The sequence below is a fragment of the Falco punctatus genome (genome assembly GCF_963210335.1).
Source record: "Falco punctatus genome assembly, chromosome: 21".
NCBI lineage: Eukaryota > Metazoa > Chordata > Aves > Falconiformes > Falconidae > Falco > Falco punctatus.
In genome coordinates this window covers 64646-81419 of record NC_137601.1, presented here as the reverse complement: position 1 = coordinate 81419, position 16774 = coordinate 64646, and the positions used below count along the sequence as shown (strand labels likewise).

At 62.9% G+C, this 16774-nt stretch overlaps 2 protein-coding genes across 2 annotated transcripts; one reads left to right on the top strand and one right to left on the bottom strand.

Moving 5' to 3' along the window:
- Positions 1 to 214: 214 nt before the first annotated feature.
- Positions 215 to 4080, top strand: RPS5 (ribosomal protein S5). The gene is made up of 6 exons (XM_080370757.1): positions 215 to 367; positions 2894 to 2999; positions 3127 to 3336; positions 3479 to 3607; positions 3736 to 3834; positions 3959 to 4080. Exons 2-6 carry the CDS (start codon positions 2895 to 2897, stop codon positions 4025 to 4027), a joined length of 612 nt encoding a protein of 203 aa, XP_080226883.1. The 5' UTR covers positions 215 to 367; position 2894; the 3' UTR covers positions 4028 to 4080.
- A 2569-nt stretch (positions 4081 to 6649) lies between these two features.
- GABBR1 (gamma-aminobutyric acid type B receptor subunit 1) lies at positions 6650 to 15939 on the bottom strand (the record flags this gene model as incomplete). Its single annotated transcript, XM_080370628.1, is given in 18 exon segments — positions 6650 to 7863; positions 8379 to 8522; positions 8787 to 8915; positions 9027 to 9041; positions 9043 to 9155; positions 9408 to 9501; positions 9795 to 9902; positions 9979 to 10095; positions 11690 to 11742; positions 11745 to 11821; positions 11961 to 12111; positions 12215 to 12292; positions 13692 to 13755; positions 13994 to 14236; positions 14330 to 14521; positions 14942 to 15007; positions 15331 to 15432; positions 15727 to 15939. Coding segments are annotated over 18 exon segments (2211 nt in total), but the record flags the coding sequence as incomplete, so codon positions are not given.
- Between the last annotated feature and the right edge of the window lie 835 nt (positions 15940 to 16774).

The window sequence follows — 16774 nt, the reverse complement described above, 5'->3', positions numbered from 1 at the left end:
GACACGGGGCACGGGGGCCATGGGGGCCATGAGGCACGCGGGGCACGGGCCATGGGGGCCATGGGGCACAAGGGACACAAGGGATACAGGGACAGGAGGGACACGGGGGCACGAGGGACACAGGCCCTGAGCGGGTGCTGAGCGCTGGGCTGCCCCGGGGGGGTCCCGCCGCCCCCGGCCCTTTCGCTTTCGTCTCCCGCAACCCGCAGGGCCAGGATCTGCCTGGCACCCGGTGACGTCAGGCGCGGTACGACCTGTGATTGGTTGACGGCGATCGCCTTACCCCGTGCGCGGCGGCCCCTGCATAAGGCGCCGGGAAACCCGCTGCCCCGCCCTTTTTCCGCTCCGGAGTGGGGACTGTCGCCATGTGAGTGCGGCGAGTTTGGGGGTCCCCGGGTCTGTAGGGGGGCCCGAGGCTGAGGGAGTGGGCCCTGAGGTGGGAGTTGGGGGTCCCGGGCCTGTGTGTGGGGCCCTGAGGTGGCAGTTGGGGTCCCAGGCCTGTGTGTGGGGCCCTGAGGTGGGAGTTGGGGGTCCCAGGCCTGTGTGTGGGGCACCTGAAGTGGCAGTTGGGGGTCCCAGGCCCGTGTGTGGGGCTCCTGAGGTGGGACTTGGGGGTCCCAGGCGTGTGTGTGGGCCCTGAGGTGGCAGTTGGGGGTCCCAGGCCTGTGTGTGGGCCCTGAGGTGGCAGTTGGGGGTCCCAGGCCTGTGTGTGGGGCCCTGAGGTGGCAGTTGGGGGTCCCAGGCCTGTGTGTGGGGCCCTGAGGTGGCAGTGGGGGGTCCCGGGCCTGTGTGTGGGGCCCTGAGGTGGCAGTGGGGGGTCCCGGGCCTGTGTGTGGGCCCTGAGGTGGCAGTTGGGGTCCCGGGCCTGTGTGTGGGGCCCTGAGGTGGGAGTTTGGAGTCCCAGGCCTGTGTGTGGGGCACCTGAGGTGGGACTTGGGGGTCCCAGGCGTGTGTGTGGGCCCTGAGGTGGCAGTTGGGGTCCCAGGCCTGTGTGTGGGCCCTGAGGTGGCAGTTGGGGTCCCAGGCCTGTGTGTGGGCCTTTAAGTGGGACTTGGGGGGGTCCCAGGCCTGTGTGTGGGGCCCTGAGGTGGGAGTTGGGGGTCCCGGGCCTGTGTGTGGGGCCCTGAGGTGGCAGTTGGGGGTCCCAGGCCCGTGTGTGGGGCTCCTGAGGTGGGACTTGGGGGGTCCCAGGCGTGTGTGTGGGCCCTGAGGTGGCAGTTGGGGGTCCCAGGCGTGTGTGTGGGGCACCTGAGGTGGCAGTTGGGGGTCCCGGGCCTGTGTGTGTGGGCCCTGAGGTGGGACTTGGGGGTCCCAGGCCTGTGTGTGGGCCCTGAGGTGGGACTTGGGGGTCCCGGGCCTGTGTGTGGGCCCTGAGTTGGGGGTCCCAGGCCTGTGTGTGGGGCCCTGAGGTGGGAGTTGGGGGTCCCAGGCGTGTGTGTGGGCCCTGAGGTGGCAGTTGGGGGTCCCAGGCCTGTGTGTGGGCCCTGAGGTGGCAGTTGGGGGTCCCAAGCCCGTGTGTGGGGCTCCTGAGGTGGGACTTGGGGGTCCCAGGCCTGTGTGTGGGCCCTGAGGTGGGAGTTGGGGGTCCCAGGCCTGTGTGTGTGGGCCCTGAGGTGGGACTTGGGGGTCCCGGGCCTGTGTGTGGGCCCTGAGGTGGGACTTGGGGGTCCCAGGCCTGTGTGTGGGCCCTGAGGTGGGAGTTGGGGGTCCCAGGCCTGTGTGTGGGCCCTGAGGTGGGAGTTGGGGGTCCCAGGCCTGTGTGTGGGCCCTGAGGTGGGAGTTGGGGGTCCCGGGCCTGTGTGTGGGGCCCTGAGGTGGGACTTGGGGGTCCCGGGCCTGTGTGTGGGCCCTGAGTTGGGGGTCCCGGGCCTGTGTGTGGGGCCCTGAGGTGGCAGTGGGGGGTCCCGGGCCTGTGTGTGGGGCACCTGAGGTGGGAGTTGGGGGTCCCAGGCCTGTGTGTGGGGCACCTGAGGTGGGAGTTGGGGGTCCCAGGCGTGTGTGTGGGGCACCTGAGGTGGGAGTTGGGGGTCCCAGGCCTGTGTGTGGGCCTTTAGGTGGGACTTGGTGGGGATCCCAGGCCTGTGTGTGTGGGCCCTGAGGTGGGAGTTGGGGGTCCCGGGCCTGTGTGTGGGGCCCTGAGGTGGGAGTTGGGGGTCCCGGGCCTGTGTGTGGGCCCTGAGGTGGGAGTTGGGGGTCCCGGGCCTGTGTGTGGGGCCCTGAGGTGGGAGTTGGGGGTCCCAGGCGTGTGTGTGGGGCACCTGAGGTGGCAGTTGGGGGTCCCGGGCCTGTGTGTGTGGGCCTTTAAGTGGGACTTGGGGGGGTCCCAGGCGTGTGTGTGGGGACCCTGAGGTGGCAGTGGGGGGTCCCAGGCCTGTGTGTGGGGACCCTGAGGTGGCAGTGGGGGGTCCCAGGCCTGTGTGTGGGGACCCTGAGGTGGCAGTGGGGGGTCCCAGGCCTGTGTGTGGGGCCCTGAGGTGGCAGTTGGGGGTCCCAGACATGTGTGTAGGCCTTTAGGTGGGACTTGGGGGGGTCCCAGGCCTGTGTGTGGGCCCTGAGGTGGGAGTTGGGGGTCCCAGGCCTGTGTGTGTGGGCCCTGAGGTGGCAGTTGGGGGTCCCGGGCCCGTGTGTGGGGCACCTGAGGTGGGACTTGAGGGTCCTGGGCCTGTGTGTGGGGCACCTGATGTGGGAGCAGGGGGTCCCTGGCCCGTGTGTGGGGGCGCCTGAGGTGGGACCTGGGGGTCCCGGGCCCGTGTGTGACCCATAAGCACTTGCTTTTTCCTTTTAATCAAAGGAATTCAATCTGGATCCTCCCAGGTGTGGGGTCTGGGGGGGGGGGGGGTGGGATCAATGGGTACAGGTGTCGCTCCTGACCCTTGTCCTGTGGTTTTTGCAGCATGACCGACTGGGAGACGGCCCCCGCCGTCACCGAGACCCCCGACATCAAACTTTTTGGCAAATGGAGCACCGATGACGTGCAGATCAACGATATCTCCCTCCAGGTATATTTTTTTTTTGTGTGTGTGTGGGGGGATGGGCGGTGGGATGACCACAAGGCAGGGTGTAGCGACGGCGGTTCCCACATCGCTCCCGTCGACGGGAGGAACCTGACTTTTGGTGTCCCACCAGGATTACATCGCCGTGAAGGAAAAATACGCCAAGTACCTGCCCCACAGCGCCGGGCGTTACGCTGCCAAGCGCTTCCGGAAAGCCCAATGCCCCATTGTCGAGCGACTCACCAATTCCATGATGATGCACGGTCGGAATAACGGCAAGAAACTCATGACTGTGCGTATCGTCAAGCACGCCTTCGAGATCATCCATCTGCTTACCGGGGAGGTGAGAAGGGCACGGGGGTCGGGGAGATTTTTAAGCTGCCCGGGGGTGGGGGGGGTCGGGGTGGTTTTTAGGCTGCCAAGGTGGGTTTTTTGGGTGCCGGGGGGCTGATTTTTTCCCCCCCCACACACCTGTCCTCTGGCAGAACCCCCTGCAAGTCTTGGTGAACGCCATCATTAACTCCGGACCCCGGGAGGACTCGACCCGCATCGGTCGTGCCGGCACCGTCCGTAGACAAGCTGTGGACGTGTCCCCTCTGCGACGCGTCAACCAGGTACCCCCCCTTCTTCATACCTAAACCCCCCCAGGGGGTTGCCACCCCACGGCCCAGATGTCTTTTTTTTTTTTTTTTTTTTTTTTTTTTTTTTTTATCGGTCCCCAACATCTTTTTTGTGTCCCCAGGCCATCTGGCTGCTGTGCACCGGAGCTCGTGAAGCCGCTTTCCGGAACATCAAAACCATCGCAGAGTGCTTGGCTGATGAACTCATCAACGCCGCGAAGGTGAGGAGGGGGATAAAAAACCAAACCTGTCACCGCTGTCACCTTCTCCCATGAGTTGGGGACAACGGAACCCCCCCACCACCACCCCCCCAAACTGACTTACACCCATCTCACCTCCCCCCAGGGCTCTTCCAACTCCTACGCCATCAAGAAGAAGGACGAGCTGGAGCGTGTGGCCAAGTCCAACCGTTAAAAAAAGCTCCTGTTGTCACCCTCCCCCAATAAAATTCACTTGCTCTGGGTGTCCCCCCCCTCAGTCTTCCCTGTGCTGTGGGGCTGGGGGGGGGGGGACGGGACACACGCCGTTGGGGTTGGGTGCTGTGGGGTGGTGGTGGGGGGTGGTCCCTGATTGGGGAGCAGGGGGGTGACCCTGTCGCGTTTGTCCCTGCCGTGTCCTGAAACCAGATGTGCCTTGTTGCTCTCTCCCTGGGAAAGGTTGGGGTGCTCCCTGCTGTGGTGCCCCCCGCCCCCCCCCCCTTTTTGCACTCTGTTCTTCCCTGCGTGGGGGTGGGGAGCGGCACCCAGTACCAGGGCGGGACAGAAGGCGGAAGAAAGGATTGGGGGAAAAAAAAAAAGAGTTGGGACTGATCCTGCCCCTCCTGCGGTGGGGGGTGGGGGGGAGCGGGATCTCCCCTGGGGTGGCCCGAGACCCTCGCTGAGGTCGGTGGGGGGGTTTGGGGGTGTTCTCCAAACGTGGGGGGAGGGGACGCTCGCCCTGCTCACGCGGGCGAGGCAGGGTGGTGGGTGTGTCGGTGGCAGCCGGTCCTGGGTCCTGGCACTGCCGGCTCGGCACCTCGGCGAGCTCCTTCCAGCCGCTGGCACCTCGGGGTGCAGGTGAGAAAAGCGGGGAGGGGGCTGAGCTTGACGACCCCCCCCCAAGTTGGGAGGAAGGGGGGGGGGGCGCTGGCTGAGCTTGGGAGAGGGTGTGAGTGCCGGTACTTGAAGGTTGGACCCCTGGAATATTTTAGGGGGAGGATTGGGATCTCTGAGGGGGGGGGGTCTTGGCACCCTGGGGTGTGGGTTTGGGGGTGATATGGCTTGTGTACCCCCCCCCCCCCCCCTTTTTTTTTTTTTTTTTTAATTTTTATTTTTCCTGGTGTCCCCCCACCCCACGGGCTGCTGGGTAAACACTGTCTCGCTCTTTCCGCCTGCCAGGGCCGTTGGCCGCCGCCGCCATGGATGGGGACACCGAGGGGGTCTCCCCCCTGGATTGCGTCATCTGCTTCGCCCCCTACGATCGGCTTTTCAAGGTGCCCAAGGTGTTGGGGTGCGGTCACACCTTCTGCCTCGAATGCCTGGCCAGGGTCACCGTGGTGGCCCCCGACGCCCCCACTTTGCTCTGCCCCATCTGCCGCCGCCCCACGGCGTTGCCGCGCCGCCGCGGACCCCCGGCGTTGCCCACCCGCGCCGACCTCCTGGCTCTCCTACCCCCCGGCCCCGCCGGCTCCGTCCGCTTCAGCCGCCGCAAGGGCTTGCTCTACGTCCCCCCCGGGCACCCCAAACCCCCTGGGCAGGTGCCCACCGTCACCCTCAGCCTGGAATTGGGGCAACCTGACCCCCCTGCCCCCCCCCCCAGCCGGGGTTGGCCCCGCGTCTCGGGCCGGTGGTCTCTGTACCGTGCGGTGGCCTTGACGGTGGCCTTGGCGGTGGGAGGGGGTTTGGTGCTCTGCGGGGTCTTCATCCTCTTCCTTCAGCCCATGGTGTGCGGCGAGGGGGGGCCGGTGACCAACGCCACCTGGGGGGAGGGGGCCTGGCCCCCGTATTAAGACAGGGGACACCCCACCCCCCACCCCCCTTCTGTGGCAGAACCATCCTCTCTGCGTCACGGACCCCCACGTTGTCTTGGTGGCCCACGGACCACCCCCCCACCCCCCACGAGGACGAGTCGCTGCTCCCCTGCGGACTGTGAGCTCGTACCCTCCCCCACGCGTGGTTCTAGGCGGGGGGGGGGGGGTCGTCACCCATCCTGGGGTGAGGGTTTTGGGGAGGCACAGGACCAGCCCCCCCCCATTATTAAACGGGTTGTTCTCCTGGATGCCGACTGTCCCAACGCTTCTTTTCCAACCCTGATCCCAGGGGCAACCCCCCACCCCTCTTCGTATGGATCCTATAGTGGTGGGCTGGGGTTTTGGGCTGTAAATCGCCAGTTTTGGCTCAGCAGGAGGGGCTCGGGGGTCCCCACTGCGTGTGGTGGGTTTGGGGGTGATGAGGAGTGACGGTGTCTTTAATTTTCACACACACACCCCCCCCAACACAGTCTTCCAGTTGTTCCCCTCCCATTTCACCCCTCTCGCGGTGCCTGGCACAGCCACCACCTTCCCCAGCCCCTATCAGCGCCGTCCCCGGTACCGCTGGCACGGGGTAGGGACGGTGTTCGGTGCCGGTGTGTGTTTTGGGGGTGTGAAGTGGTTGTTTTGGGGGTGTGAAGGGGTTAGACCTGGTGCTGTAGCTGCATGGGGGGTGGGGGATGGGGAAACCTTCCCCCCCTCCCAGCTGGATTTTGGATGTGTGGGTTGTGTGGCTGGGAGCGCTGTCAGCCTGAAGGTGGTTGTACCTGGTGCTGGATGATCTGGAGCCGGGAACAGCCGGACCCAGGGCTAATGGGATCCGGGAACAGCCGGACCCAGGGCTAATGGGATCCGGGAACAGCCAGATCCCTTGGGCTGGCTGTCACTCCCAAACAACCCAACTACCCCAGGACGACTGTTGAGCTGGCTGTAGCTCCTCCAGCTGTACCGGGGCACCCCAGGTCCAAGCCCAGCAGCTGGGGCGCGGTGTAGTCCCTTTCCACGGTTGACCACCACAAGGAGACACGTGAGAAGAAGCAGGGTCCGGTTGTCCACTAAAGTGCGACTGTACATGAGAAACCAGACCCCGATACAACAGTCTGCGTGTCCAGGACCCGACCTAATGCTGCGCTTGAACGTACGTTCCCCAGCCACAGATTCACTCTGACTGTGCTCACACCTCGCCACAGCTGGTTGCGAGCTACAGTCGGACGCTACAGCATCAAAACCGAATCCGGTTGTACCGAAACTGATGCCAAACCAGCCATCGGCTACAGCCGGACCACGCGTTACAGTAAGTGATCCTGATGTGCAATACGATTTGATTGTACGTACAGTTGTGCACTACAGTCTGACTAGGCTTGACTAGACTCGGTTGTACACTACAGCCTGACACGGAATGACAGGAATCGCCGCTTGTGGTTACGCCCGCATCCCTGGGCCTCATCCTGCACCACCACGTCACCTGTATCAACACTAGGCTACAATAACACTGTTACAGGGGATTGATAGGGCAGTTGTTGGCTACACCCAGCTCCGGTTGTGCGCGGCAGCGCAGGGGTGATGGAGGGGACGTTGTGCGGGTGTAGCAGGAACAGCTCGGAGAACTGTCCGACTGTGCTGTGGCTGGAGAAGGGAGGTGGGATGACTGTAGGGAATGGGATGACTGTAGGGGAGCCAGGACGACTGTAGGAGAGTTTGGGGGGGGGGGGTGTTTCACATTGTTCTCAGCCCTCGCTCCCACCACCTCCCCCTTAAGCCCCACCCTTGTCCCCCCACCCCCATAATTTTCTGCTTGACAACAGTCGGAGGGCAGGTGACAGCCGGAACCCCGGCCTGGGGGCGGTCAGAGCCACGGTTCCCCCCCCCCCAGTTAAGTTGAAAAGATGCGTTAAAAAAAAAACCCCAATAATAAGGCAAAGAGGCTCCACCCTCCCTGCCTAGCCCCGCCCACCTGCCCCACCCCGCTTAGCCCCGCCCCTCACGGGGGTCACTTATAGAGGAGATGGACACGGCTACCGTCGCAGTTGCCGCGGCCAAGCTTGTCGGCTTGTTCCGAGACCAGGCAGCGGACCAGGGGGAGGTTGGGCTGGTAGAAGGGGGCTGGGGGGGCGGGGGCGGCGCTCAGCCCCGGGGAGAAATGGTTGTCGGCCTCGCGGGAGGGGTTGGACGAGCGTCGGCGGGACCGGAGCTGCTGGCGGTCCTGGAGCTGCTGGCGGAGCTCCGATACGCGTTCCTCCTTCTGTCGGGTGACAAATTTGGGGGGGGGGGGGGGGGCGGTCATCAGATACCGGCCCAATGCCCCTTAGCGGTGGCGGGACCCCCTTCCTGCATCACCCACGGCGAGGTGGCGACCCACCACCAGTGGTGACCCACCACCGCCCCTACGTCGAGGTGGTGACCCACCACCGCCCCTACGTCGAGGTGGTGACCCACCACCAGTGGCGACCCACCACCGCCCCTACGTCGAGGTGGTGACCCACCACCGCCCCTACGTCGAGGTGGTGACCCACCACCGCCCCTACGTCGAGGTGGTGACCCACCACCAGTGGTGACCCACCACCGCCCCTACGTCGAGGTGGTGACCCACCACCACCTCTACATTAAGGTGGGGATCTACTACCACCTTTACGTTGAGGTGCCTTGGAGATGATCTACCCCTCTCGGCACAGGTAACAACACCTTGAAGCTACACCCCACCTCCGTGGGGTGTTCCACCCCTCCCCAGACCACCTTTTTGGGGTTCCCCCCACCCACCTCGGCGATGATTTTCTCCAGCTCCCGGTTCTCCTTCTCCAGCAGTCGGGATTTCTCCTCCTCGTTGTTGTTGGTGGAGGAGCCCGTCTTCATGGTGTCCTGCTGCTCCGACTGCCACTCGCCTCGGGTGATGAGGCGCCGCATCTGCAATGGCCCCCCGGGGTTGGGGGGGGGGGGGTGTTGTCAGCGTTGTGTCCCCCTCCCCCAAGGCAACACCCGCGCCCAACTGTCCCCAGCGTCCCCTGTTGACTGTCCTCTCCAACTCCAACTCATACTGGAGAAGAAACCTCCACCTCTGCAGAGCCACCACCTTGACCCTACAAGGGACAATGGAAGACGACTGTTCCTCCCCACCCCAGAACCCCCTCCCCGGACCCCCCCACCCCCACCCCCTTTGCCCACCAGCACCTTGGGGACGAAGAGGACGACCAAGGTGATGTAGGAGGAGAAGACAACGGCCAAGGAGGCGAAGGCGAAGGCCGCGTCCTGTTGGCTGCTGAGGATCATGGTGACGGGGGCCGTGATGAGGCAGAGGACCTGCGGGGGGTGGGGGTGGGGGGTGAGGAAGGGGATGATTTGGGGGGGGGGGTGTCACCGTGTGGGATATGGGGTGAAGATGGGGGGGTGGGCATGACCACCCCAGCTTACCGCCACGTTGTAGATGGGCCATGCCCACTGCTCGGTGGTCATTGATCTTCTCCGTGGACACACTCTTGGTCTCGTACGCCAGGAAGATGCCCAACAGCAGCAGCAACCCCTTGAAGCCATAAAATATTCCTGGGGGACACCCCCCCACCCCCCGTGTTATTAAACAGGGGACCCCTCCCCCCACCCACCTGGCCCCCCCCATGGGTCTCCCCTTGGTTCTACAACGTTCCTGTGCCACCAACACCTTGCCTGCACCCCCAACCTTGCCTGTCCCCCCCGGTCTTGCCCACAACCTTAGTTCTGCCATCTTCCCCCACCCCCCCGAGCCCCCCCCCCACCCCCCCCATGCCCCCCGAGCCCCCCCCACCCCCCCATGCCCACCGAGCCATGTGTTCATCTTGGTGGAGCTGCAGTGCTCCAGCTGCGGCAGGATGGAGACGTCCGTGTCCGTCTTGGGCTCCTCCTTGGTGAACTCCTGGGGGTGACAGGGTGGGAGAGGGGGTGTAAAGGCATGTTGGGGGAGGGGGGGGGGGGCACATCTTTGCTGCGGGGTCCCCCCAGCAGCACCTCAACACCTTGAGCGTCCCCCCAGCAGCACTTCAACACCTTGAACGTCCCCCCAGCAGCACCTCAACACCTTGAGCACCCCCCAACGTCAAGAGCATCCTCCCAGCATCCCCCCAACACCTTGAGCGTCCCCCCCCCAACACCTCAACATCCCCCGGTGTCACAAACACCCCCCCCCGCCCCGGGCAGTGCCCCCACCACCTCGATGGTGCGATGCAGGGGGTCCACGATTTGCCAGATGATCAGGGTGACCACGTCCAGTCCCACCAGCAGCCCCACGGTGGCATACAGCTTCCAAGGCTCCAGGGTCTGGGTGCGGGGACAAGACAGCGTCACCCCGACCCCGTGACCACACACCCTCAGCCCCCCACAGGGTCACCCTCACCTTCCTCTTCTCCTTCTTCTCCTCCTTCTTGGTGAAGACGGTGTGGACCCACCAGATCTTGGTGAACATGCTGCCGTACGCCAGGCTGAACCCCAGCCCCAGGAGCCACAGCCGGGCCTGGGGAGGGTACGTGGCTTGGGAAGAGACGGTTGTACCTCCCTGTCCGCCTGTACCCACCTCCGCTGCACACCCCATGGGCTGTGACAACCTCCTTGCCCAACTCCCTTGGAACTCCCCAGCTCTACTCCGACTGTATCCGCGTCAGGGTCCCTATCCCTGGGTTGTATCTCCAACTGTTCCTCCTCCGGTTGTCCCCATCCCTGGGCTGTATCTACAACTGTTCCTCCTCCAACTGTATCTCCAACTCTTCCTCCTCTGGTTATCCCCATCCCCTGGCTGTATCTCCAACTGTTCCTCCTCCAGTTGTCCCCAGCCCTGCCTGTACCTCCAACAGTTCCTCCTCCGGCTGTCCCCATCCCTGGACTGTATCTCCAACTGTTCCTCCTCCATCTGTCCCCAACTCTGGACTGTATCTCCAACTGTTCCTCCTCCAGCTGTATCTCCAACTGTTCCTCCTCCAGCTGTCCCCATCCCCTGGCTGTATCTCCAACTGTTCCTCCTCTGGTTGTATCTCCAACTGTTCCTCCTCTGGTTGTATCTCCAACTGTTCTTCCTCCAGATGTCCCCATCTCTGGACTGTATCTCCAAATATTCCTCCTCTGGTTCTATCTCCAACTGTTCCTCCTCCGGCTGTCCCCATCCCCTGGCTGTATCTCCAACTGTTCCTCCTCTGGTTGTATCTCCAACGGTTCCTCCTCCAGATGTCCCCATCCCCTGGCTGTATCTCCAACTGTTCCTCCTCTGGTTCTATCTCCAACTGTTCCTCCTCCGGCTGTATCTCCAACTGTTCCTCCTCCAGCTGTATCTCCAACTGTTCCTCCTCCAGCTGTCCCCATCCCTGGACTGTATCTCCAACTCTTCCTCCTCCGGCTGTCCCCATCCCCTGGCTGTATCTCCAACTGTTCCTCCTCTGGTTCTATCTCCAACTGTTCCTCCTCCGGCTGTATCTCCAACTGTTCCTCCTCCAGCTGTCCCCATCCCTGGACTGTATCTCCAACTCTTCCTCCTCCGGCTGTCCCCATCCCCTGGCTGTATCTCCAACTGTTCCTCCTCTGGTTGTATCTCCAACGGTTCCTCCTCCAGATGTCCCCATCCCCTGGCTGTATCTCCAACTGTTCCTCCTCTGGTTCTATCTCCAACTGTTCCTCCTCCGGCTGTATCTCCAACTGTTCCTCCTCCAGCTGTATCTCCAACTGTTCCTCCTCCAGCTGTCCCCATCCCTGGACTGTATCTCCAACTCTTCCTCCTCCGGCTGTCCCCATCCCCCTGGCTGTATCTCCAACTGTTCCTCCTCTGGTTCTATCTCCAACTGTTCCTCCTCCGGCTGTATCTCCAACTGTTCCTCCTCCAGCTGTATCTCCAACTGTTCCTCCTCCAGCTGTCCCCATCCCTGACTGTATCTCCAACTCTTCCTCCTCCGGCTGTCCCCCACCCGCTGGCTGTATCTCCAGCTGTTCCTCCTCTGGTTCTATCTCCAACTGTTTCTCCTCTGGTTGTCCCCAACCTTGGGCTGTATCTCCAACTGTTCCTCCTCCGGCTGTCCCCATGCCCCGGTTGTCCCCAGTCACCTGTCCCCCCGCCAGCCCCATACCTGACAGACGAAGGGGAACAGCCCTGGCCCGATGTGGTACCCGTCGAGCCCAGGGGGAAGACGGCGGCGAGCGCCAGCGTGCAGCCCACCGCTGTCATGTTGTTGAGGTACGGCTGTGAGTTCTGGATGTACCTGGGGGGGTGAGGAGATGGCGTGTCACCCCGGCCACCGTGCTCCTCTGTCGGTGGCACCGGGCATCCAACCGACCCCGTGGGACGTGAGAAATGGGGAGACGAGGCGAGATGACGGGAGAGCGAGGGGTGGCACTGACCGGACATGCCCGTTGTAGATGTTGAAGGCCAGGCAGATGATGGCCAGGAGGATGCCCAAGGAGGCCAGCACCGAGACGGAGATGAAGAGCTTCTGGGACAGGAATCGGAAGGTGGTGATGACCTTGGTGTAGTCGGCTGGAGGGGCACCTCCTGCAGAGCCCACGGTACAGTTGGGGGTGGGGTGGGGGGGGTCTTCCCCAACCCTTCCCCGTGGCAGGGACCACCCCCTGCTCAGACCCCAGGTGCTGCTCACCGATCCACTTGTCGTTGTTGTACCAGGACAGGTTGTCCTTGGTGCTGTCGTAGTAGCCGATCTTCTTGTAGACTCCTCCTGCATGGGCAGCAGAGGTGGGTCAGGGTGGAGGGAAGGAGGAGTGACAACCCCTCAGCCTTCGTGTGCGCCCCCCCCCAGGATCACAGACCAGGGGGGGTGGGGGGGAAGAACCTCTGGGGATCATATGGTTCAACCCCCTGCTCAAGCAGAACCACCCAGAACCAGTTGTCCACGACCACGTAGCGTTTGGATGTCTCCAAGGATGGAGACTCCACCACCTCTCCAGTCACCTTCTGCCAGCGCTTGGTCACCGGCACCGTAAAAAAAAAAGTAGTTCCTGATGCTCAGTTGGAGCCTCCTGAGCTCCAGTCCCTCCAGCATCTTCACGGACCTTCGCTGGATGCTCTCCAGTAGGTCTCTTGTACTGGGGAGCCCAGTACTGGCCCCATCTCCCCAGGGGTGACCTCACTGGTGCCGAGCAGAGGGTATCAACTCCTCGACCTGCTCCGTCACCTCCTCCTGATGCAGCCCAGGACACCCTGGGCCACAAAGTCACGTTGCCGACTCACGGTCAACTTGGTGTCCACCGGGACCCCCCACATCCTTCTCTGCGGAGCTGGTTGACCTCCAGCCTGTCCTGGTGCCTGGAGTTGTTCCTGGAGCACTTCCTCCTTGTTGAATCTCACGAGGTTCCTCTCAGCCCACCTCTCCAGCCTGTCAAGGTCCTTCTGGATGGTGGCACGACCCTCTGGTATCTCAGCTGCTCCTCCAGTTACGTGTCATCGGCAAACTGGCTGAAGGTACACTCTGCCCCATCATCCAGACCATTGATGAAGATGCTGGACAGGACCGGACCCAGCACTGACCCCGCTGGTGACTGGTCTCCAACTGGACTTTCTGCTGCTGATCCCCAACCCCTGGACCCGGCTCTTCAGCCCTTTTTCAGGCCACCCCACTGTCTGCTCATCCAGGCCAGACATCAGCTTCTCCACGAGGATCTTCTGGGACACAACGTAGGAGACTTTCCTGAAGCCAAGGTAGACAATGTCCACTGCTCTCCCCTCCTCCACCAAACCAGTAGAAGGTGGTCAGGTTGGTTGGTCAAGCATGACTTCTCCTTGGTGAATCCACGCTGATGACTCTTGAGGACCTTCTCGTCCCAAGCTCCTTGCTTGTCCCCCAGACCTCCTCCATCTCTGGACCTCCCTCCATCACGGGCAACATGCAACCGTTGGCGAGGACACATGTCCTGCTGGACACGCGGCCGAAAGGGTGCGGAGAAGGGGGTTGTCCCTTGTGTGTTGCCACCCCTTGAGAGGTTGTGCAGTGGTGGGACTTGCTGCGGTGCGTGTCTTGGGAGCGGTTGCGTGGACAACAGGGGTGTGGCGGGATGCTCGGTGGTGGCCACCACGGGGACAGCGTCACCCTGATGTGGCCACTGCCTGTGCTCACTCACCTTGCAGCTGCTCAATGAGCGTCCAGGCCATGCGGGAACCACTGGCGTCGAAGACAACGTGTCCCTGTGGGGTGGGATGGAGATGGGTGTTGGGGACCTGCCAGGCGGCAGGACCACGTCCCCAGAGAGGGGTGTTGGGAGAACGTTTTCTCTAGGAGTTTTGGTGTGGCTCATGGGGGCACCTTGATGGATGCCTTCAAAACGCCTTCACCACCTTGAAGGTGGAGGAGTTGGAGGACGTGGGAGACCTTGTGGGGGAGGAGAAGCCGTGGCGGGGCTGGGGACTGGCGTGGGCAACGCACCGAGACGCCCTCAAAGGCGGAGGAGTTGAGGGCCCGGTAGATCTCATCGGTGATGTTCTTGTTGTTGTAGTTGAAGTCCTCCAGGCGCAGGCCCTTCTTGATCAGCTCTGCCGAGGTCTTGTTGAGGGCCAGGGCCAGCGCCCAGATGGCATCGTAGGCCAGCGGCGCCTCCTGGAAGCCACCCGTCTCCTCGGGGTTCTTGCCCAGCCTCTTCTGCAGCTTCTCAATGAACTCCTGGGACGTCTGGGATGGGCAAAAAGATGACGGTGATGCGGTGGGTGGGATGGAGTGGACACACTGGGAGTGCCACGTGTCCCCCCACCGTCATTCTCATACCATGTTGGAGATGCTACGGGTGTTCTCAGGGTTGAGCATGACGATCTCGGTGGTGACGTGTCCTTCCACGGCCTCGGCCATCTCCGCCTCGGTGCAGTTGATGGCCGGATCCTTGATGCGGAACCAGTTGTCAGCATACCAGCCGATGAGGAACCAGACATACTTCTTGCCGTACAGCTTCTCCTTGTAGACCTGTGTGGGCCAAGAAACCCTTCACGCCATCCTTCACCCCCATCCTTCACCCCATCCCTCCACCCATCACCCCGTCCAGTCACCCTTGGCTCACCTACCACCCTCCCCTCCATCCTGTCTCTCCATCCAGACCTCTCTCCATCCACTCTTCACCCCATGCTCAACCTTCCCACCATCCCACCCGTCCACCCGCCCACGCTCACATCTACCCACGCTTCCACCCAACCATCCCGACATCTTCCTACCCACTGACCCACAAGTCACACCGCCCTTTGCTCCATCCCACCATCCATCTCCCCACCCCAGCTGCCCCCATGTCCACCTGATGTCCACCCAGCCTTCTCCACCGCACACCACCTGTGGTCCCATCCTCCCGCGTGCCCCCCCACCCACACCATGCCCCCCCTTTCTGCCCCTCACCTCGCAAAAGACCTTACGCGCCTCCGTCTCGTAGAAGAGCCCCACAATGATACGGGCATCCTGGCGCTGCAGGAAGACAAGTCACCCTGGGGGTGGGACTGCTGCTCCTAGAGGGTCAACACCACCCAGCCTCATTTGCATAAATTTGCATAGGGGTGCTGAGGAGGACCAGGACCTTTTGGCACAGCCACGTGACGGACGATGCTACCCATCTCCTGGCTGGAGGAGATGGATGGTTGACCTGGGCATCTTGGGGGGGTTGTGTCTGCTCCCTTTGGGGTGCAGGATGTGGCTCCACCTGCCCCCCCCGGTGGTGGTGGGTGCTGGGGGGGGGGGGGGGGGCACACGTGGTAGGGATGAGGACCTGGGCGCGTGCCGGGTGGACTCACCTTGAGGTTGCGCACGGGGGCGGCGGGGTCGGAGAAGAAGCTCTGGCGGAAGGTGATCTCCAAACCGGCTTCCTTCACCCGCTGGTCCAGGTCATCGAGGGTCTGATGGTGGGGGGTGGGGGTGGGGTGGGGTCAGGAGGGGTTGGGGGGGTGGGGGTGGGGCAGGCGGGGAAAGAGAGTGCAGAGTGAGTCTGGCGAGGGTGGCGGGGTGGGGGGGGCACCAAGCAGGGGTCGGGAGGGGGGTTCCTTGCCGGGGGTCAGCGATACGGACCGTGGGAGGGGATCAAGCTTGGACATGGACATCACCAGGTCCAGGATGGGGGTCGGGAGGCTGTGGGGCAAGGTTTTGGGGGGTGGGGGTGGGGGGATGGGGCGGTGGGTTGCCGGTGTGCGTACCGAGGTGAAGACCTCCGTGGTCTGCTGGATGGTGGCGATCTTGGTCCAGCCCCACTTCTTGAAGAGCTGGACGCGGGTGGGGTTGTGCAGGGTGGCCGAGGGGTGGGTGCGGAAGAAGGTGGGGAAACGCTGGCGGTTGGAGAGGGCGGGGGAGCTGGAGCCGTAGGAGAGCTGTTGGGGGGGGGCGGGGGGGGGAGGGGGAGGGGGGAGGGGAGGGCGTCAGCACCCAACAGTCGTCGCCTCCCCCCCCCCCCCAACACTGCTACAGTTCCCTGGAGCCCATCGTCAACCGCTGGAGGGGACCGTGGGGTGGGATCGCAGCGGGCAGGGGTACAACCGCGTGTAGCAACAGTACAACCGCGTGTAGCGACAGTACAACCGCGTGTAGCGACAGCCGGACGCGCCGCAGCACCAGCATGGGGTCAAAACACCCGTCTGACCACAACAGCTGTCTGGGCACAGAGGGAGCAACAGCCGCAGAGGGAGCGACAACCTGAGAGCAACAACCGCACAGGCAGCGACAAACCTGAGAGCAACAACCGCACAGGTAGCGACAACCTGAGAGCAACAGCTGCACAGGTAGAAACAACTGCACAAATAGCAACAACCGCACAGATAGCAACAACCTGAGAGCAACAACCACACAGGTAGCTACAACCACACAGGTAGAAACAACCTGAGAGCAACAGCCACACAAGTAGCAACAACCTGAGAGCAACAGCCATAGAGGTAGTAACAACCTGAGCGCAACAACTACCCAGGTAGCAACAACCTGAGAGCAACAGCTGCACAGGTAGTAACAGCTGCAGACATAGCAACAACCTGAAAGCAGCAACAACACACGTAGCAACAGTCGCACAAGTAGCAGCAACCTGAAAGCAACAGCCCCACACAAAGCAACAACCACACAGGCAGCAACAACTTGAAAGCAACAACCACACGAGGCAGGAACAACCACACGTGTAGCAACAACCTGAAGGCAACAGCTGCCCATGTAGCCACAACCTGGAAACAACAGCAACACCCAGCAACACCCACACAGGTAGCA